This window comes from Carassius auratus, chromosome 30 (genome assembly GCF_003368295.1).
Source record: "Carassius auratus strain Wakin chromosome 30, ASM336829v1, whole genome shotgun sequence".
Lineage (NCBI taxonomy): Eukaryota > Metazoa > Chordata > Actinopteri > Cypriniformes > Cyprinidae > Carassius > Carassius auratus.
Genome location: NC_039272.1, coordinates 24,242,186 through 24,265,025, shown reverse-complemented (window position 1 = coordinate 24,265,025; position 22,840 = coordinate 24,242,186). Strand labels below are relative to the sequence as shown.

Genomic DNA, 22,840 nt, shown 5'->3' with positions numbered 1-22,840 from the left:
TCCAAACCTGAACAATAATGGAGCAAACTGAAGGATGATCATGACTATGCATGCAGTGATGTGCCTGTGTATTTTTAAAATATCATGCTGCTGAGTTATAAATGATGGCCCCTTTAATATGATTTTGAGCATTGATCATAGCTGCAGGACTTGTGTTGGAGTGGAGAGAGTGTGGTGTATGAAGTGTTCTGACTCTGTTTGAGAGCTCAAAAGTGTTATATCATTCCCTGCTCTCCTAAACTCACCAGAACCCCAGGGCTCAAAGTCTTGCCACTTTATACGCAGTCATCAACCCACATCAAATCTTCCACTCAACACACACATACACAGTTCCTGAGGGAAGTAAAAATAAGATTTACATTTTTTGTCAGGATCTGTGCAAATCATGCTCTTTAAAAGAACATCAAAATATTCACAAAATCTTCTGTACGTTTGTAGTGTAATATTTACACTTATTTTAATTTTAGGAATAACACTGTCGTAGTTACGTAACAGACTCTTATAATGGTAATTCTAATTACTGTAAATTATATATAACAACAACAAGTAACAAACCTTAAACCTAACCCAATAGTAAGTATATGTAACATGTACTTAGTTGTGTAATTACACTGTACAACATCACCTTTTAATATTTTCTCTTTCTTCTGTGGAACACAAATTAAGTTGTTGTACTGAATGTCTAAGCTGCTCTTTTCCAAATACTGAAAACATTTGGAATTGACACAATTTGCACTTAAAAATTGCTGGTAAATTTCACATTCAATTACAAGAAACGACAACTTCCACATTGAATTTTAAAAGTAGGAAGACCGAAAAAGTATTCTCTTCTGTGACATACTCCAATAATCTTTGATTTATTTACAACTTCAAAAAATGGCAGTAAAAGATGGCTCTCGAGCTTTAAAACTAAAATGGAAAAAAGACTGGCACACTATTACTTTTGCTCCTCAAAGAATGCTTTATAATTTACTGGATTGCAATGTTTTGGCCACGAGTGGTCTTCATCGGGCTTTGAATTGAGAGCTTTCAAAATTGAACTTCGCTTACTTTAACAGAATACCTTCTTTTGTGCGCCGCTAAAGAAAATTGTATTGTCTGGGATGACATGAGGGTAAATAAATGCTGACAGAAATGTTTGGGGTGATCTGTCCCTTTAATGAATATTATTGGAAATATTGCCAGGATCTTCACATTCGGAAACGATTTGTTAATTTATTTTTTTCCTGGAGCCACGAAAGGCCTATTTCCTCCTCCTTGTGTATAATTGGATTTGTCAAGCAGGCATCTTGCAGGCATTTCCAGCATGACACATGGGAAGCGTTTATATCTGGGCAGCGCAGGTGCTGCTCCTCAGTTCAATCTTCTCCCAAATTGGAAGAGTTACTGTGTCAGAGCTTTGCACGCGTGCCCTATATAAACCAGGATAGAGAGACAGGCCACTCGCTGTGTGAAGATACTGTTCTAGCTTAAGCCGTGTTGAACAGGGTGTTAGGAAAGGTGTTGCGATCCTCATACTCATAATTGAGTTTCCCTGCTCCGTGATACTCCCGATGAACTACTCCTCTGAAAAATGACAAAACACAGGTTGTGAGACTTGAGATGATGGGAAAAGTCAAAGTGCTGGTTCTTGTGCCCCAAGAAAGATGAGATAAGAACATAAAGTAAGATGGGACACAATGGTTATCTGACAGACTAGTCACTTTAGATTTATTCTCCTATAGACCCCTTTTGCGCGTACATCACGGCGCTAGCTGGAGGCAAAACAAACGGAAAACTGGAGGCGGCTAATACAAACCAAAACAGGGTCGGCTACTCAAGGAGCTTAAAATGTCGTCTTGTTGTGTTGTTGGTTGCCAGAATCGACGGAGAACATTTTATATACATTGTTGTGATTAATTGTGACCGGAATTTAAGAACATGGTAAGAAAGAATAAATACAGAAAGTTTATAATTAATTTGCAGTCTTCAGAATTTTTATTTTTTAGAAAATATTTACATCTTAATAATAATTTTACTGTAATGTCACTCTTTATTTAATCTAAGAATTTATACGCCCTCAGTTTCTCTTTACTATAACGTTACACGCTCGGTTTCTCTATCAGGTAAGTGTAGATGTCAGGCCACTCAATCGGAGGTAATCCTGTCAGATCTTCCATCCAATGAGTGATTGTGTACGGGTCGACCAATCTGGTTCTGTCCGTTAAAGTTAACTTTTTCAAATAATTATCGCAGTCCCGGACAGTGAGTGACCTTAAATATTCAGATAAAGCAGATATATTCAGATTTTCTCCAGCCATTGTTAAAAAAACAAGCTAAGAAAACTTGCTAGCTACCGTTTGTTCAAGTGTTGAGGGGAATCTTTCTGCCTCCAGCTAAGCCCCGCCCACACAAATACGTCACTTTGTTTACCAACTGTAAAAGGGTCTATACATCCAATGCAAAGAGTTTGAAACATATTTGGTATATTTGGTATAATTCCGCCACTGATTCCGGATGCTGACATTGACATTTTGACCCAAGTAAATTCTCTAAATGGACATGAAATCCAACAAAAGTCCAAGACTCTAAATGGACTGATGTAAACAAGATTTTGAATTGACAATATTTACCCTTTCCAACCAATTGTTAAACCTGGTTGCAACTCACAGCTTAACACTGGCACAAAGCTTCGTATTCAGTACAGTGAATATAGTTCTTCTGACTATAAATGAGTCATTCCAATAAAATACCAATGTGTTGGTCATCCTTATCATGGAGACAGATATGTTAAACACAATGTGAAAAGTGCTGAAGGTCGTGAGTGTTTCAAAGAGACGAACACTGTGGACTCAGCACCTGAAGGGATGCATTTTTAAACTCATGGTCTCGACGGCCTCTTTAGCTCATATCAGAAAGTCTATGTCTAATCTGAATCACATTATGACTCAAAGTATCAAATGTTTTGTTTTTGTTTTTTCCTCCATTGAGATTTGGTTCAGAATATTTGCATTTGACATAACCATCCATTTCTCCCGTACCCTAAACGTTGCTTGTTGCACTTCATGGCTCAGCTTGTGATCTGTGTCCCGCTGAGTGTGAAGCTGCAAGGTTGTTTAATCTCGCTCATTTTCTCAGTGAGACGATCAAGGTGACTGTACAGCTGAAGGTCAGTGAGAGGAATGTGAACTAAGAGAAAGAATTTACTTTGCTTTGGCCGTCGTAGAATCAGAAATGACCGTTTACTTTCTAAATGAACTTTTATAGTGTTATTGTGCGTGATGCACCAGTGAACTTTATTCCGAACAAACAGAAATGTTTGTCTTTCATCAATATTAAATACTTTGCTATGTTGAAACATGTTTCCTCCAAGTCTGATATCACCAAACCTCTGGTTTTTCAACCTCTCCAAGCACCTGTTATATTAAACATTTACACAGTCCAGTTAATGTTAATGAATAAAATAGTCTTGTCTTGCTTTTATAATATTTATCTTATTTTTGTTTTTATTCTTTGATTTACTGTAAAATAGCTCTTACAGCATTATTTCCCTCAGGTAATGGACATGTTTGGTTACATATTTCTGTCATATTGTTCAGAGTCTAATAGGTGTTTTTTTATTTCAGTATTTCAGTGCAGTAACTTCACTCACGAATCAGTTTTTTCTTAAATCCCGCAACTTTTGCCAACACACGAGCAGAATTGTTGGCTGCGGGTGTCTCAAAGATTACATTTTCAGGTTGATTTTAGCCACGGCAAAAACAAAGTTTAAAATAGCAGGCTTTAAAAGTTGTTTGTGACGTGATGTCTTTTGTAAACAGGAAAGCTGTGTTATTAGTGGATGGTTGACGTGTCTCTCTGTCTCTCTCGTGTTGTTTGTTGGCCTGAAATGGGTCTTCTGTTCCCTGTTTTAGCTCGGGGGAGACCTGGGAGGAGGTGTTGGGGGCAGTCCTGCAGTAAGTGAGCTCCTCTCTCTCCGCTCGCATCCGTCTGCCCGCACTCAGCATGTTGTCTGCTGTTAATATGATTCTTAATAGCCTGTGTAGAGTAGGCACCTAGCTGTGTGTTCTGCTTTGTTTCTGTCTTTTGCATGCACAAAAATCCATCCTGCTTTGAGGTGACAAGTTCTAGATATGATGAGCTTTTGTTTAACACAACCTGCTTTGTCATTGGTGTTTTTTTTTTTGGTACCTAAATGCCTTGTTTTTCCTAGGTCTGCTCTTATTTAGACTGCTGGCCAAAGTTTGGAATAATAAAAATTTTTTTCAATGTTTTTAAAAGAACTCTCTTCTGTTCATCAAGGCTGATTTATTTGATTTATTAATAAAATATTAATATTGTGAAATTGAATTGAATATATTTTAAAATAACACATTTCTTTCTGTGATGATAAAGCAGAAATCTTGCAGAAAAATTGCAGCCATTACTCCAGTCTTCAGTGTCACATGATCCTTCAGAATGAAACATTTGTGATTATTATCAAAGTTTTTTGCTGCTTAATATTTTTTTGGAACCCCCAAAATTTTTAGGAATTATTTAATTTATTGAAAAATGAGCACCAGTGATATCTGATGATAACTGGGGCACCAAATCAGCATATTCAAATATTTTCTAAAGTATCATGTGACACTGAAGACTGGAGTAATGGCTGCTGACATTTCAGCTTTGACATCACAGGAATAAATTACATTTTAATATGTATTAAAATAGAAAACAGTTCCTTTAGGTAAAAAAAAATATTACTTTATTTCGCAATGTTATATCAAATAAATACAGACTTGGTGAGAACATGAGACTTCTTTTAAAAACACGGCAAAATTGTAATTATTCCACACTTTTGACTTGTAGTGTGGTTTTTCCCTAACACAACTGCACAGCTGGTATCACCTGCATGAAGAAATCCTGTTGCTGTTGTTTGAACGGTTACACAGATACTTGCTAGAGTGATTTCAACCCTTTTGACACTCTGAAGTCTTATGAACTCTGTTTGTTTCACGAAGGTGGGCCAGAACTTCATCCCGTCCTCGGTACCCAACACCTTTGCGCCGTCTCCTACACCTGCTGCTCTCAGCAGCGGCCTCAACGACCTGTTTGAGTTGTCCTCAGGAATGTCCATTGCTACAGGAGGATATGTGGCACCTAAAACTGTGAGTATTACTCGCTGTTACACTGTAAACCATAACACCTCACCCGTTTCTGATCTTTTATCAGCCAGAACCTGTCCAAATCCAATCCAACAGCAGGGCAACTGGCATCCCAGAATTAACTAGGGCATAATCTCACTAGCAGCCATTTCATTCATAATGAAGAGCCTTTCAAGAAGCGACGTTCAGTCTGTTCTCGTTCTCCAGCATGTGCATTAACTTCATCTGCTACATAAATACAGGCGTGCAGAACAGCTCCCGGGGGAGCAACATCATTAATAAGAGCTCCATTAGAGCCAGAGTAGGTCAGTAGAGTAGGACAGAGCACAATTATTCTTATTAGGATACTTTATAAACTACCTTGTTGAGTTCTTCCAATGCCCCTGGTGCTCTGAATGCCTCATGCTACTTATATATGTGTCAGTTTGTCTCTCTTAATCTGATTTTGTTTCTTTTTGGATGCCAGCTCAGTTCTTGTATGCAACAGTGTTTGGGTGAGTGAGTGAGTGTAGGTTAATGTCAGACCTCTAATTAACTGCCCTTCAGTTTAGAACGACTGTAGTTATCCCCTTAGAGAAGATCATAGCCTTACTTTATTCATTTGACAGACTGTAAGTTAGAGAATGTACCGCAAGCACTCATTTCTTTGGTTTGTGAAGGTATGGCTGCCTGCAGTCAAAGCGAAAGGACTGGAGATATCTGGAACCTTCTCTCGGCGTCAAGGTCACATGTACATGGACATGTCCTTCATTAATAAAGCCCTGCAGCACATGACTGACTTCGCCATCCAGTTCAACAAGAACAGGTCTGTGCTTGTGTTTCTGTTTACAGTCATTGTGAGGATAGTTGATGATGATCATTGGGGCATATTTTCCTGTAACCATTTTGATGGAACTAAGCTATCTTATGATTAAAATATCTTTGGCTATATTAATTAATTTTATAGATAGTCAATTTTATAAATCAGAATATAGAATTGTATGTAGAATTTTTGTTAATAGATTTTTACATTTATATTGTGAAATATATTTTGATGACATTTAAAATACACTCTGATTAAAATATTCCTGGTCAGTAGGATTTAAAGGAAATTATTATTTTTACATAGCAAAGATGCATTAAATTGAACAAAAGTGACATTTATAGTGTTGTTAAAGATTTGTTTCACTATTGAATCTATTGAATCACTATTTTCACAAAAACACTAAGCTGTATAACTGTTTTCCACACTAATACTACCGTAATAAGAAATGTTTCTTGACTATTTGTTCAAATGTTTTCCGAGGGAATCATGTTCTGAGGGATCATGCCATCACAGGAATACATTGTTTTAAAAATGAAACAAAGTTTTCAAAAACCGTTTTGAAATGTGATGTTTCACACAATATTACTGGTTTTATATATTTAGTATAGTTTGTGTATTCAGTGTTTTATATAATCTTATCTTTTATTTATTTTAGCCACTATGACAATAAAGAAAATCAATTGTTAACATTTTCACATAGCTCGCTGTTTAAACCATCAAAGGTTTTTTTTTTTTTTAGTTTTTGGCTACATAGCCAGGAACTTAAAAAGCTTTTCTTGTTGCCAAGTGTTCATTTGTCTTTTCTGTAACTGATACATGTACGTAGAGCAATTCGAGACTATGTACATATGTTTTCTAGTCTTCTTTTGTTGTGTCCTCAGTTTTGGAGTGATCCCCACCACACCTCTCGCCATGCACACTCCACTGATGCCCAGCCAGAGCATCGACATCTCCCTCCCTCTCAACACCATCGGCCCTGTGATGAAAATGGACCCACTCAACAACCTACAGGTACAATGCATTATTGCCTTTTGCCGTGTATTTTTATGCCCTCGTACACACCCATTGGGTCCTCCCGAGGTCCTTTCTTTGCATTAATCATCCCACAGGAAATAACACATTACAAATATGAGGTTAATGTTTAAATGACATCTCTGTGAATCCAAACTCTGAACTGCACATCACACACACACGATTGAGTCAGTCGTCCCCACGTGCTTCATTAGTTACTGAGATCATTTGTATGAACAGCGGCTGCAAAACATTCAATTTCATGCCTTTAAAAGACTCTAGATAATGAGTACTTGCCCACGGCGTCTAGTCTACTAATGCAGATAATCAATCAGATACAAATGTCATTACGAATCATCATCGTTTCATATGATTTTTATCGACATGTTTCTGCCTCATTACTTTTACACCAGTGTGTCGGTTTATCTTCAGATGGACGTCCAACAGTGTTTGCTCTGACTGTTCCTTCCTTCAGAATTCATTTACACCATGATGTCCCAGTATATTTCCTCCTCCACCATTCATGTTTTCTGCCTGTAACACCCTGCTGGGTTGCTCTCTTTGCTTCATGCGCCCCGTGTTTAAAGATCACCTTCTGTGACTCCTTTCTTCTCCACTGTTGTTAGTGTCAAGCATCTGGGTATTCAGTATTGAACTGAGCTGCCTGCAGAGTGTTTAAGACTTGTGTTAATGAGTTCAGATTTCTCATGAGCTCAAGAGTCATCGCTGTAAACAGAAACTGAATGACCTCTGAGTGGCCGGGAGCTGCTATGACCTGACCATGTCCAAGTTAATTAAACCGGTGTATTTAATATCGTCCTGTCATCTCAAACCTGTACCAGTTTCTTTCTTCTGTGGAACACAAAAAGTGTAACAGCTGCCTTTTTCCAGAAAATTTTAAGTTGGGGAAAAAAACTCTGTATTTTGTATATGCATGTTGTAAATTATTAGATTATTCTGAATGATTCATCCAAGTATGTTTATATATACTTACTTATTTTTTTTTAAACTTGTGTTATTTAAGGGAGGTAGTATAACCAAACATGAAAATTAGCAGAAAATGTACTCTCCCAAACTTTGTTTCTTCATCTGAACCGATTTGGAGAAATGTAGCATTCAGTAAATGGGTGCCATCAGTCCAGAACAGCTGATAAAGTAGACCACATGACTATTTACGTCTTGAGAAGTGAAAAGCTGCCAGAAATAAGTACACCATCAAGGTGTTTTAGCTTTAAACGGTCACCTCTGGCCAAAATATGAGTTCAGAATTCATAATAATAATAATAATAAAAAAGTCCCATCTTCTCACATCAAAATGCAGCGCCATATTTGTTTAGGACTGCTTTTTAATGAATTATGGACATTTTAAAGATGGATTTGTTTCTTACAGACACACAGATTTTCACTTCACAAGATGTTAATACATTGACTGAAGTCAATTACTTGTGGATTGTAATATTGTTTTATGTTGTTTCTGACGGCACCCATTCACTGCAAGTGAGCAAGGTATGTAGTGCTAAATGTATCCAATTCTGTTCCAATGAAGAAACAAACTCATCTACATCTTGGGCGGCCTGGGGGTGAGCAAATTTAAAATTTTGGGTGAACTATTTTTAAAGCCAATCAAGATTTTTCCTTAAATTAGTCAGAAAATGCAAAAATAAAAAAATAAAGTCTGGCAATTGTGCTTCTGTGTCTAACCAAAAAGTATAAAAATTATCTTCCCTTCCAACAAAAAACACTATGGGTGTTTAAAGACAGAGGTCAGTTATGCAATAATTTATTCATTAGATTTATTATGGCTCGATTTGCTGTCTAATAATATTTACATGGTGTAAAATATGAAAGAACTCATCAGCGGGGTGTGACCGTTGATTTCCATCACCCCTTTCTTCTGCTCTTGTGCCTTTCTTCTTGTTTCCCTTTTCTGTCTCTTTCCATGCAACTGAAAGCTCGCTTTCCGTTTGGTGAATAAGGACCGCATCAAAATGCAGTCGGGCTGCAGAGGCGTTTTAGACCCTTATAGAGTGAAGTATATTAAAATGTCTGACCACTCAACCTTTCTCACCCCAGGTGGCTGTGAAAAACAATATTGACGTCTTCTACTTCAGCACCCTGATCCCTCTCAGCGTCTTCTTCGTGGAGGATGGCAAAATGGGTACAAGCACGCTGTGCACACATGCTCGATCTAAAAACAGTTTCACACTGAGGTTTTGTTTGCGATTAATAAAAAAGTGGATTGATTGGATGTAGCTAGGACGGAACACACTTTAGACACTGACTGGCCAATCCCACGTGATAACCTCTAAACTTTTCTTCATCAGAGCGTCAGGTGTTCTTGGCCACATGGAAGGACATCCCAAATGAGAACGAGCTGCAGTACCAGATCAAAGAGTGCCACTTAAATGCAGGTGAGATCATCTAGCCCTCAACATGCATGACTGTTTTGTGATGTATGGATCAGTGGTCATTAAATCAAAGGCGGATAGAAAAGAGGAGAGCTTACAAATAGCAGGGTAACTGGAAAGGACTTTTGATCTGTTTGCCAGAGCGCTCATACCTCTTTGTAGTTTGGGATCTGTCCATATCCAAACTGGCACCTGATACAGATAGCTGCAACCTGCTACAGTGTATCTGCTTGAAAAACACCCCATTTTTTAATAGCACGATACTATTTTGATGTTGAAGGGTATATTTTTGGATATATTTTGATTCTGATATTATGATATTGTGTGTATGTGTATACAGCATTTCCTACACATTGAATTATTTTTGGCTGGGCGCCACAATATCAAAATCGACCGCCACAAATAGATTTTCCAAAAGGCTTTGACTTCATTGAATAAACATGATCACTGTACGTTTCAAAATCTATATATATATATATATATATATATATAATATATAATATAATATATCATAATTTAATCCAATTAATTACATGATGTGTCGATGAATTAATTTAATTAATCGCAAAATAAATAGAACCTTTCTGAAAATACACACAAAAGATTATTTAAAGCTGCAGTCTGTAACTTTTTTTTGGTTAAAAATGATCCAAAATCAATATTTGATCAAGTGCATAACCAGCCAGTGTTCAAAACTATCGCCTTTAGCCAGATTTACAACGTTAATTTATAGTAATGTTTTCAAATTTTAGTGGTACGGTAGGTTTTAGCGGGAAATTTTAGAATGGTACTGCGTCATTACGTCACATCTGTAAACATAAAGAAGTTTTTCCGGCTACTAGGTTATCGCATGTGAGGTTCCTTCAGATCGTTCAATTATAGTCTGTTGCCACAGCAGCTAGAATGATTAAATGTCAAAAAAATCGTTTTGATGGCGATTTAGATTATATGAAATGTGAATTAAATTAAATTATATTCCCATTTTAAATGTGCTTCTAATTTACAGATAGCCTGGGTTTGCACAAGATGTGTATTTTAAAGACAACCAATTCGATGTTCAATATTAACTTTAAACTCGTGAAATTCAGGAAAGAAATCAGCACTTGTGTAATACTGCTCTCCCTGTGATATCGTATGATATATAAATATGTGACAAAACTCTGCATTATGAAGTTATGGTCCTGCATCATATTTGTCATCAGTCAACTGTATGAAATGTAAGATGGCGCACAGGTCTGGGGGCGGGGCCAGTGTGTTACTGTGTAGAAATATTTTAATAGCGTTATTTTTTTCAAAGCTCATTACATTAAATGTTTCTTGGGGTGCAATTATGTATGAGCAATATCACACAACTTGAATAATATTATTTAATAAACAGCAACAACAGCCATCATAAAATTTGCTAGGCAGTTCAGTCAAAAGTACAAAGGCAGCGCTCTGATATACAGCATTGAATTTACATAAAACATAGCGTGATGAGATTTTGCCCTCGGCCAAACTATCTGGGAATGGTTCACACATTTTATTCAGTATAAGACATGACAATGTAATGCATTCTAATCGTACTGTTATGTTTTTATTTACACTCCTGGTATTATTATTTGCACAGACCTAGTTATAGTCACAGACAATGTTGAATAGCGTACATTATTGATTTATGACGTTGACTTCATGATGCTCTGATATTAAACCAGCAGTTGAATAGTTTGCCTGAAGCTTTATTACACAACTTCCTCTGCGCAGCTTGAAAAAATACAACAGAAAGAGTCTCTTGACTCCAAAGGAAGAAAACAAAGACTTCCCACCGTTCTGTTATTATTCATACTTAATTATTTAGTCTGGTGGCAGTGTTAAAATGTTGTGGAATGTGGCGGTTGTGCACAGACTCTGACAGAGCTGGTTTATTTCAAGGCTTATCAGCTCACTATTTGTATTCATCAACCTGGGGCCAATTTGAGTGTACAGACACAGATGTGGGGTGTGGAGGAGCGCCGAACACAGGGACCAGCACAGACAGCCTGTTTCACTCTCTGGAATCACTGATCAGACGCCCAGAGGTGCCTTAATCACCAGATGTCAGACAATCTCCCTTTCCCTGCTTTCATCTGCTCTCATTTTAGCACGCACACACACTGCACACAGATGCACGGTTTTATCCAGCCGTGTAGTGTTTGTGATCAGATCTTCACACAGAGTTCATGCCAAAACAGCAGTAGTTCGACAAATCCAAGCTTTGATTTCCCCCTTTCACCTGATGCCTTGTTTTAGGAGGAGAAACCATGCAGTTGGGTTTCAGTCGTGTTTATTAGTATGAAGAGAATAATCGAGTGCTATTGTGAGATGCCGATTGGCTCTTGCTTGCCATGACTTGAATAACAATGTGAATGTAATGGAGCGCACAAATGAGGCTAGCTATAACAGAATGCCTTTTCCCACACCGTGTCCATTATTTGTAAATGACTGAATGTTTTCTGGTTGAATCGAGTTAGGGGGAAGGTGTTTGGCATTTTGTCGTTGTTGAGACTGGCTGATTTGTTCTTTATCAGGATGCAGTCACAGATTCCTAATTATGAATCATTTCAGCACTTAATTCGGCAGAAAATAAACATCACTAATTAGTTTTCAGCGTTAATGTTTTACAACCGTTTACAAACCTCATTGATATGCTGCAGAATTGTCTGTACATGAACATTACAAAGATTAAGAATAATTTCATTGCTTCATTCAGGTTCTCATCTTTAGTGCGGACAGGACGTTCTAATACTTTACAATTATGAATGCATTTATTTGAAACTTTTTGAATATCGGCTGACAATGATTTTAGATATTAGATATTTGTCATTTCCCTGTTTAAAAAGTAAATGTTGAAAACATGTGGTGACAGTTATATTCTAACATTTGAAAATGCAATGACATCTGTAACATTACACTCATATTTTGTAGTATCACCATAACTGTTTTACATATTTTGGTTGAGGGTTTATTGAAATCCCTAACCCAGAGTAATAAACATTAACCTGTAACTCACTACAGTTGTGAATGATAGCTCAAGTCATGTGGCTTTGATGAGGAGAAATGTGCTATTACTGTTCTAAGCGGTTAGACATGCAGTTGTAACCTGGCAGGTGATAAAATGGGTGAAAATATCCCATAATTATCCCGAAATATCACAGAGATGCAGGTGGACTCTTCAGCAGCCAAATAGCAATGTGCCAAAAGTCATTTCATACACTTAAGCAATGCCTTACCAGCCACCCACAAAACCCTAGCTCTGTAGCGCCATATTTAGCATTTTCGAAAATTTGTATCAATATTGCACTGTGTCCCTCCTCATCCTCTCTCTCTCTCTCTCTCTCTCTCTCTCTCCTGTGATGAGCAGCTCTGTGTGTTGTGAAGGCAGACTCACAGGATTGACAGCAGTAGTGTGAACTGGAGTGAGTCACAGCACGCTCCACATGTTGCTAACACCAGCTGTCATCACCTGATTCTGTGGCTTATATAACACACACTGACTGCCACCGTCCTCGGACCTCCCTCTCTCGGAGTATAAATGTTTTCCATCTTCTTTGTCCGTCACCCTTATGGCTTTTTATTTCCCCAATCCATCCCTCTCCCTCTTCAAACTCTTCTTCATTGCGTTTTATTGTGTCCTTTACTTTGCTCTTGCGTCCTTGTCTTTCAGCGCATGTCTATCTCTGTTGCCAAGGGTTTCATCATTCCCTCCCTCTCGTTCGATGTTGTCCAGTGCTCCCAGAATGCAGTGATATGGCTCAGAAGGGATTTATTCCAGAGCAGCTTCACTCAGGAGTTTCATAGGAATAATGTGTAAAGTAGTTTTACAACAGTCAGTTAGATGCAGTAGATTACATTCTGATGGTAAAAAGCGTTTTTTGTAACATGTTATTTTTGTTTATTATTACTAATGTATATTTTATGTTTACTTCGTTTGTTTGTTGGTGTGCCCCCTAAAAAAATAAAAATAAATAAATAAATAGAAATTAACTTTCTCCTCCAGGGAACTGGACCTATAACCTAATAATAAAAAAAACTTTTGTAATATTTATTTTTTGTTATTTATAACACATTTTTGTTCAAAAAAATATCCTATGGAATGAGAATGTCTCCCAGATCTTTTGAGGTGTACATTTATGCTGAAAATTCCAGAAAAAAAAAATATATATATCAAATCATTACAAATGTAATTAATAATCACAAGTAAACTTTATTTTGGATAATGCCACTGTCTGGGTGTAGTGAGTCCAGTTTTACTTCAAAGGTCCCATGATGTGGATTATTTTCTTTTTTTTAAATGTTTCCTGAGGTGTACTTCTATTGTTAGTATGATTTTTACATATAAAATGGCTTTTATTTTTAAACTTTAAATGCTGGTTTTAGTCCTCTGGCTTGAATGCTCTGTTTAAAGGCGCGTGTCTGCTGTGAGACTCAGATAAACGACAACTGTTGTGTTTGGCTGACATCTTTGCATTAGAAATGCATATTACATGTCAAACCCCTCTCAAATTACTTTTACTACGGTTGGGAAGTGTTGATTATAGCATTATTTTTTAGATCTCTTCCCATCACATGAAAAGCTGGAGTGATGCGCATCGAGTAGACCGAGTCTGTTTATCACGTGAATGCAGTGATCTCGTCATTGCAACGCGTTTTCTCTCACAAAATGCTTTCACCACAGCTAACAGCAAACACAATATCGACATTGAATACAGTAAGAGCTTTGTTGTTTATCATTCATTACAACGGCAGTTTGGGAAATGTGCAGATATACTTGCGATGTGTGATTGACAGCTCCAAACAATATAAAGGGAGCGTTCTTTAATCACTCTCTGTAGTTAAATCACAATTTAAATAACAGATTTGTTTCATGCTATGCTACTGAGAGAAACAATGTGAAGTTGATCGTTTAGTCACTGGCTTGATTCACTGATGCATAAACGGTATTAAACGATTAAGAAAGAAAGTCTGTGTGAACTTGAATAATAAGCTTCACATCAGAAATCATTGAACACAGATCAGGCATTAATGAACACTGTTACTCACTGTTTGTGGCGGTGCTGTCAAACCTATATCGTAAAAGTCTATTTGTAAAGCTTGTGCTACATTGTGACTGAATTTAATGTAAATGTTTGGGCGATCAAAGCAGAGAAAGGGGAGGTAACCTTTCACCTTATGATGACATAAGGGGAATATTCCAGATCGGCCCGTCTGAGCTCTCGTTTTCTCAAAGGCAGAGCAGGACACCCAGGGCTTGGTTTACACCTATCGAAATCTCTAGCCACTGGGGGACCATAGACCGGCTAGGGGAACTCATATTAATGTTAAAAAACCTCATGAAGTGAAATTTTCATGTCATGGGACCTTTAAATTGGTAGAATGTATTTTTATTTTAAAGAATTCAGAATTCATTAGAATCATTTTATGATTTTTTTTTTCCCACCCAAATGACAAGAGAAAGATGAATGGCCTTTTTAAAGTACGATGCAATTCTGTGTGTTGCTGCTTAAAAACCACCTGTCTCCAACAAAGTAGTAGAGAGTAGTGAATTTCGGTTCATTATGTGCCTTCATGTGCTAATGCTCATTGTTTGCATACTGTGCTAATGGTCTTTGCCGATCATAAACTGATTGTAAAGAAAGTGGCAGAAATGTATCCATTCTGAATGTAGGTTATTGCCATTTAGTATAGTTCTATTTCATAGGAAATACTCATAAAAAGTGCTCATTAGACCATTTCATGTTGTTGTTTTTAAATTGTAGCTTTTCTTCTGATAACAGTGCTCTCGTGAGAGACTTCTGTGTATATCTTGTTGATTAACCATGTGTCTGTTGTATTGGCAGATACGGTGTCAGGCAAACTGCAGAACAACAACATCTACACCATCGCCAAGAGGAACGTAGAAGGCCAGGACATGCTGTATCAGTCGCTCAAACTTACCAATGGGATCTGGATCCTCGCCGAGCTCCGCATACAACCTGGCAATCCCAATTACACGGTAAACGCTCGCAGCACAAATTGTGTATTCAAACAAAGTCCGCTTCGAGGAGCGCATGACAATTTGACGCCAAAGCACAAAATAAATCTTGTCCCTTGACAGACAAAATGCTTTTGACATAGTCCAGAACATATTCAAGGACATCCTTCATCCCAAAGTTTGATAGAATATTATATTAGAATAAAACCTGGGGTTTTTTTTATTTTCTTTTTTTGTACACCAATCCAAGGTTTCAGCACATTATTATATAATTCAGTGCTCTAAAGATCAGGCTTTTAAAACATGATAAATTTATGACAGTGAAAGTTGTGCTTTCTGCTTGACTTGCTTGCGTAATGCATGAAATGAACAGTAAGGTCAAGAGCAGTGTGAAGCATTCAGAAAAGGCTTGTCGCACGGCAGGTGGAGTATTGATCCCCATTTTTAGCTTATGGAGCCCCAGTGCCCTTTGATTCTGTCGTATCAAATAATTGTTAATTAGTGTCAGTGCTATTTAACGTTCCTGAAATATCTTCACAAACAGTGACATACATGAGATGCACACATACCATTACATAAGCAGAATCTCAGTAAGTGTCCTCCTCACTCTACTTTGTGGTTTTGAATTGAGTTAACAAGTTTAATAAACTACATTTAGTCTACTTTTTTTATTTTAGAGTGTGGGAGCCTTCGAGAAAACATACGGTCTATGAGTGAATCTGCTGTTTATTTACTAACCACTTTGACAAATTCAGCGAGTAATTTGTTCATTTGATTCAAAGACCTTTGAGTGAATCTTTTTAAGAACCAGCTAAAGAGACATTAATTTGTGATTCAGACCACATTAGTTGTGGGCCGCCAATAAGAACAAGAATGCATTAAAAATTATTTATTATCTATTACATCTATTATTTATTTATTATCCCACATTAACCCAAATGCTGGGTTAAAAACAATCCAACTTGGGTTATTTGGAAACCCAGGGCTGGGTAAATATTGGACCGAACACGTGCAGTTTTTTCTTCTTTTTTTTTTTTGGGAACCAGCTGGTTGGATTAATGTTTTTACCCAACATGCTAGGTTGTTTTATTCAAGTCGACTATTGTTTAAAAATGATTATATTGCTGCCTTTAAGGGTTAGTTCACCCATAAATTAAAATTAGCCTGTGTTTTACTTGCCCTCGAGCCGTCCTAGGTGTATATGACTTAGGGCTGTCACGATATTAGATTTTTCATATCACGGTTATTGTGGCCATAAGAATTCACAATATCAAAGATAAAAGAAAAAGATATCAGTCTAATTATTTTTACTTTGTTTATTGAGGGTTTTTTTTTTTCAACTCACCATTGTTATTTATATATGTTAACTAATGAACCTTATTGAAAAATGACTGCAGATGAGACATTAAGTGCATGGCACGTGACCAACTTAACATTTTACATAGTTTAATAATTATTAATAATTAATAATTATAATAATAATAATTCCTGTAGTGAATCCATGTGTTTTTGTAAGAAAAAGATCCATATTTCAAACATAATAAAACACTTTTCTCATATTATGAATATGAATAAGAGTGACTGCAGTACCTGCTCCCCATCCATTTTCATTGGGTGGGAAAAAAGCAGCTTGGACATTCTGCTAAATGTATTATTTTGTGTTTCACACAAAGAAGAAAAAAAAAACTGGTTTTACATTACATTGTTGAAACAATTGTTATTTTTAAGTGAATCTCTTTAAGGTCCCTTTAAGTGTGGGTATAAACATGTATTATTATATACTTCATATCAGCCTATGAGCAGCAGTGACTCTCAGTATGAATGGTGCTTCACAAACCTTTCATCTGGTATCAAATCTGGTTGTATTTTTGAAATCGAGATGCCGAGTATGGTAATGAGGGCTCATCATCCGTTCGAGGTCTGTACTTACATGTTTTATAACTCATGTGGAGCCAAACAGCAGCACTCTTCTCTATGCTCTGCCTGGTGAATTGAAATCTCTTTTGCTCAGTGAGGCACAGAACACAGGTTGTATATACAGGCTGTAATAATACCTGCAGTGAACCTTTCCTTGGGAACAGCATGCAGGGCGCGTGACCTAATTTCTCAATGGTGCGACTAAAAAAATATCAGAGGTCACACCGGTGTCTCTTCCTGTGGTTGAACAACAGACACTAGAGCCCTGCATTTCAGCCCGAGCCCGATGGGCCCCAACATTTTTACGCCCCTCGAGCCTGGCTTGGGCCAATTTTCACATCATAGTTCAGATGCGGGCTTGGCCTCCTGCCTGTTGTAGACTTTTCTTTAGTTTTATATTTTAGACATCCATCAAGTAGTGATGAAAACAATATTGCCTTCATCCCTTCATTCAGACACAGTGGATGATCTGATAAGAATCAGTGTAGAAGGAACAAGTCTGGAAGATTTTGCTGCTAGAGAGAGTGTGGTCAGCTGGTTCAGCCAAGGCCAAAGATCAAGAAGGCCAAACTACAGGAGTTGGCCATCCGAGAGGCATGTAACTGCAATGGAGGATAGTCCATAAGACCTTGAGCTATGAGATGTTCAGTTTGAAGCCCTTAAAATACTTTATTTATATTTTATTTTTATTTCATTTATCTTGATGTTTTAAGTTTACATTTTAGCTCAGTGAAGCACTTTAAGCACCAACACTTTTTTAGTTAAGTTACCATTCTTGTAGAATTATGCTTCAAATAAAGAGCTTTACGTTGACCCGATTGTTAGTTAATCATTTAGGCTACACGTCAATATTGCCTATATCGACAGCGATTAAAAAAAACAAAACAAAAGGGAACTTGTAAAACTGGTGATGCAGTCGAAAATTTGGGTGCACCTAACTTTTGTGCTGGTGCACCTAAGAAAAAAGTTAGGCGCACTAGTGCAACCAGTGCAAAAAGTTAGTCTAGAGCCCTGGCATGACACTGGAGATAAATAAAGCTCCAGCTGCACATTTGACAGTGGTTTGTTATAATCATGTGAGTGAGCAAACGACAGCTTCATATTCAACCGTTTTAAATGCTAGTTCATCCAGCACAAAGCACTTGGATAAAACTGGCTTTATGACAAGCTAGACAGAAAATCCCTCTTCAGATCTTCACAACTCGCTGCTAAGCATGCATGTGTTTGTGTAAGAGAGAGTGTGCATGGACACAGCAGATGGTCAGCGTCTGAAACCTGAAAAATGCTGCCTATGCAGGGATGGAAATCGTAAAGAATTTTAAAGGTTCTGGATTTGATTCCATTTATTCTTCTAGTACTTTGAAGGGATAAATAATTAGTATATAATAATAACGTATAGATATTTATAAAAATAAAAGCAGTAATTTGCCTTATATGTTAACCTAAATATAAAACAAATAAAGTGACAACGTGCCATTAATTAGGCTAATATTATACATCAGTTGGTGACTGACCAGCTTGGCATCTGCTTCTAGTTTCAGCAGCCAATGGACTCTATACATTTCTGATGGGAAGTTGGTGGACAAATTAAGAGTCTGCTAAATAGATGAATCTGTTGATTAGCAATAGACCCTTCTTGATTATTCAGAAGGCATCCGTTCAGCCACCTCTGCTGAGCTTGATTGCCTGTGTCCCCCTGAGGCCAGGTCGGCTCAGTGCGATCAGAAACCCTACCTGATCCCAGACAATTGATTTTTAATGAGACTTCGGCTCTCAGTATTCTGGCAGCAGCTGGCTCCGATCTGAACAGATGATAACTGGACTCCATCGAGCCAGCGCTGTTTAACCTAACAGCCGGTGATGGAGTGCTGTTGTCTGCCAAGAGCCAAGGCCTCTGGAAACACATTCCTCAAGCAGAGGTAACCAATACAAGCCCTGCTGGACGTGAGATCATGTTCCTGGTGCTCTGAGAATTACTCCGTGCAATCAATTGGATTAAAGTCACTAAAGCCACTTATTTATCTTCTGTAGTGACATTTAAAGGGAAGCGTTCATTGAAAGAAAGAAAAAGGTGTCCTTTAAATGTGCTTAAATTCACTGGGTGAATTTAGTTGCAATTGCAGTGTTCACAGTGCCATTTTTAAAAGGTCCACTGAAGTGCTTTGAAACAGGTAGCATTATTCTATGCCCTGTCCCTGTCCCTGTTTTTAAATGGCCAATAGCATTCGTTTATATCACAGCTTGGGCTAGAGCTGTTGAGCTGTATTATGAACCATCTTATATAACAGTCACAATAAAATATATCAAAACAAAATATAGCATTGTGTAGAAGTCAAATACGAATGTCAGATATGTTTTGTGGTGTGCGGCGACTCGAGCGTATGATCCATTCCATGCTATCGTGTCTCTTGTCCGGATCAGACTGTAAAAATTACATTTTGATTTCTCAGTTCATGACCCCCTTTATATATAACTAAAAACAGAGAAATGGATAAATACAGTGCAGTCCATAGGTCTGTGACTCACTTTCAGAATCTAATTTAAACCAGGAAATACAATTTTTGCTTTACAAGAAATGTTGGAAAATAAAATAAGAAAAAATATTTCTGACATTGATCATGTGGCTCTTTGTACAGACAAGCAGACATTTTTTGCATGTTTGTACTTTGGATCAACTGAAATAATTATCAGCTTTGACACAAACTTGTGTAGAAGGGATAAAAGGGAAAATTCTGTAATGCGAATTTCTCAGGCCAACTTTTTACTCAAACTTTGTGTATTTTACTCAAATTATCTGTCTGTGTGTGTGTGTTTGTGTGTGTATACACACACACACACACACACACACACACATATATATAGTGCCCTCCATAGGTATTGGACCAGTAAAGACAAATTGTTCTGTTTGCTGTGGAATCAAGAAATCTGTAAATATGATTAAAAGATGAATATGAGGCAAAACTACACAATGTCACATTTTATTATTGGGGTGATTCAACACAAATATGTTTTACCAGTTAAGAAGATCAGCACTTTTAGAGTTTCATCTCTTTATCTGATGTGAGCTAAAGTATTGGAATAGTTGCCTCACAGGTCTTTCTAAGTGTTCAGTTGTGTCCTGTTGCATTAATTCTTCAGATATTAAAAGCAGGGAATGTGTCTTATCGGTTATATCCATTGCTTCTGTATTCTGAGTCTTGCATTTGATGACGACACTCAAACCAGGATGAAGACGAGAGTGCTGACTCTGGGAGAAAAGTCATGGCATGGGCATGCATGGCTGTCTCTAGAACAGGACCTCTTCATTTTAATAATGACTTAATGTATGGTGGAAGGGTATAAAACGATCTTGGCTACCAATATTCAAGAAAATGCCACCAAATTCATTAGAAAGCACTTCATATTGGATCAGGACAATGACACAAAACACCCTGCCAGTTCAGTCGAGGCTTAGATTGCCCAAATCAATCTCCAGATTGAAATCCGATTGAACATTATTTTCACCATCTGAAGAGGAGACTAAAGACAGAAACTCCCCAAAACAAGCAACAGTAGAATTGGCTGCATTAAAGCCTGGGGAAAAGCATTTCAAAGCATAAGATCAAGAGTCTGGTTATGTCTATGGGATGCAGACTCACTGCTCTGATTGCATGCAAGGGATCTGCAACTAAATATTAGCTATCTGCCTTAAGTTCATCTGTCCTAATACTTATGCTCACATCAAATAGTGGAATGAACTCTAAAAGTGCTGTCCTTTTTATTTGGTAAAACACTAATGTGTTGAAATGTGTTGAGCCCTCCAAGTTAAAAATTTTAAGTTACTCATTGCTCTCTCTTTTTCTCTCTCTCTCTCTCTTTCAGCTCTCTCTGAAGTGCAGGGCTCCAGAGGTGTCTCAGTATGTGTACCAGATGTACGATGCCATTCTGAAGAATTAAACATCTCTATATTCCTTATATCCCTCTACGTATTTGTCCTTAGGATCACGCTCTCCATGTTTCCGGCCATTGTTTTAAATCCATCTTTAGGTACCAGTTTACTCCATTGCGCCCACAATGTTAAAATCATGTTCTGTTCTAGCCAAATGTCTTGATGTTGTTGATAAAGTGTCGAAGGGAATTTTGGAACACAGCTCCATTGTGATTAGATATTTTTAATGCCTTGTCAGTACTTCACCTTCACATGCCCTGGATTGGTCATATGCAAAGAAGGAAAAAAAAAAAGTGTAAGAGTTGAATCTATAAATAGCACCAAGGGAATCTAATGAAGCAGATGTCTGGGATACAGAAATGTGATACGGATGTACTTTTAAAAGTCATCCATTTTTTAATGGTAACCACTTTAAAACCCCTATAGTTACCGTTTTTGATTGACATCATGCGTTTTGGCATTATTGCTTGTTTCATTCTGTGATATGCTGCAGTGTTGCTTTATGCAATTGTACAATGTGCCAGCTATCTGATATTAGTCTTGCATGCTTTGACCAACATAAAAATGCCACATTCCTTTTAATGTTTTGTATTCCTTGTTCATCTTAACCACTGTATGAACATGCGACACTCCATCAATGTCTTAGTGTTTGAACTGCGATGAATCAACTTAATGTGATAGAAAAGACTGAAACATGTTTTCTATCGATCTTATATAAGTGGGCCATCTGATATTCATTCCCAGACTGTGTGATATATTGTGCTTTTGAAAGTTGAGTAGGTTTTGTGAGGTAGTTTTTGGTCTCCTTGGAATGTTAGAAATATCTGTTCAATGTTAGTATACAACCTTGCTCAGCTTTGGTTCAAACTAATACACTAACAAATAGAGATGCAATAGAAAAATTAATCAACATCGATTCAGCGATACAAGGATGGATAACTTTTGGACAGTTGAGTAGTTTGTTTTATTCCCTAAAACTGTACTAGTCTTCATGGTGGTGCTAAATGTGAACTTCTTTTGTTGCCATAGTTGCTAATGTGCCTGTGAACCTGCATGTAAGCAGCGTCCAGTAAACATCTGCCAGTAGAACCCTTGTGTAAGAAGGTGAAATATTAAGACCGTAACCCTTATATGTGCAAATATGAGTTTTAATGATTACCATGTTGCCAATGTGAGCATCTCAATACTGAAATGTGACGTCTGACATAAAGAAATTGAACAAAACGACTGATCAGCTTGTTTCAGATTTATTTTATGGATGGTAAATCAAAATAAAGTCAGCAGTGTGTATTCACCCTCATTGTCTTTTTCCTTATGTAATTCACCTCTTTCTCACATCACCTTTTTATTCAAATTATGTAGATAATATTATTTATAACAATTACAATATGATATATAATAATATAAGAATTACAATATAGTATAATAATATTATCGATATATGACAACTATCTCACTAAAAGTAGCTGAATGTGTCTGAGTAATGATGTCATGTTGCGTGCGATCAGCTCTGTGCTGCAGGTGACGCAGGCATGTCGTCATCACACTCGGGTCTGAATACTGAACAGCTCTTACAGCACATGCACAGAGATTTAGGGGGCAGTCAAGGTTCATTCTGGAGATGTGTTTGAACAATTTGTAATGGTTTGTCTATGTATT

At 37.3% G+C, this 22,840-nt stretch overlaps 1 protein-coding gene across 1 annotated transcript in view; it reads left to right on the top strand.

The window, feature by feature from the left end:
• The window catches only part of ap2b1 (adaptor related protein complex 2 subunit beta 1), a 34,320-nt gene extending 11,844 nt beyond the window's left edge, over positions 1–22,476 (top strand). The window contains exons 15-22 of the mRNA XM_026212353.1: positions 3,894–3,935; positions 4,980–5,126; positions 5,783–5,928; positions 6,810–6,939; positions 9,013–9,097; positions 9,264–9,350; positions 15,203–15,357; positions 21,115–22,476. Coding sequence (XP_026068138.1) covers positions 3,894–3,935; positions 4,980–5,126; positions 5,783–5,928; positions 6,810–6,939; positions 9,013–9,097; positions 9,264–9,350; positions 15,203–15,357; positions 21,115–21,189 — 867 coding nt within the window. The 3' untranslated portion in view covers positions 21,190–22,476. The remainder of the gene's footprint in view (positions 1–3,893; positions 3,936–4,979; positions 5,127–5,782; positions 5,929–6,809; positions 6,940–9,012; positions 9,098–9,263; positions 9,351–15,202; positions 15,358–21,114) is intronic.
• Positions 22,477–22,840: the final 364 nt, after the last annotated feature.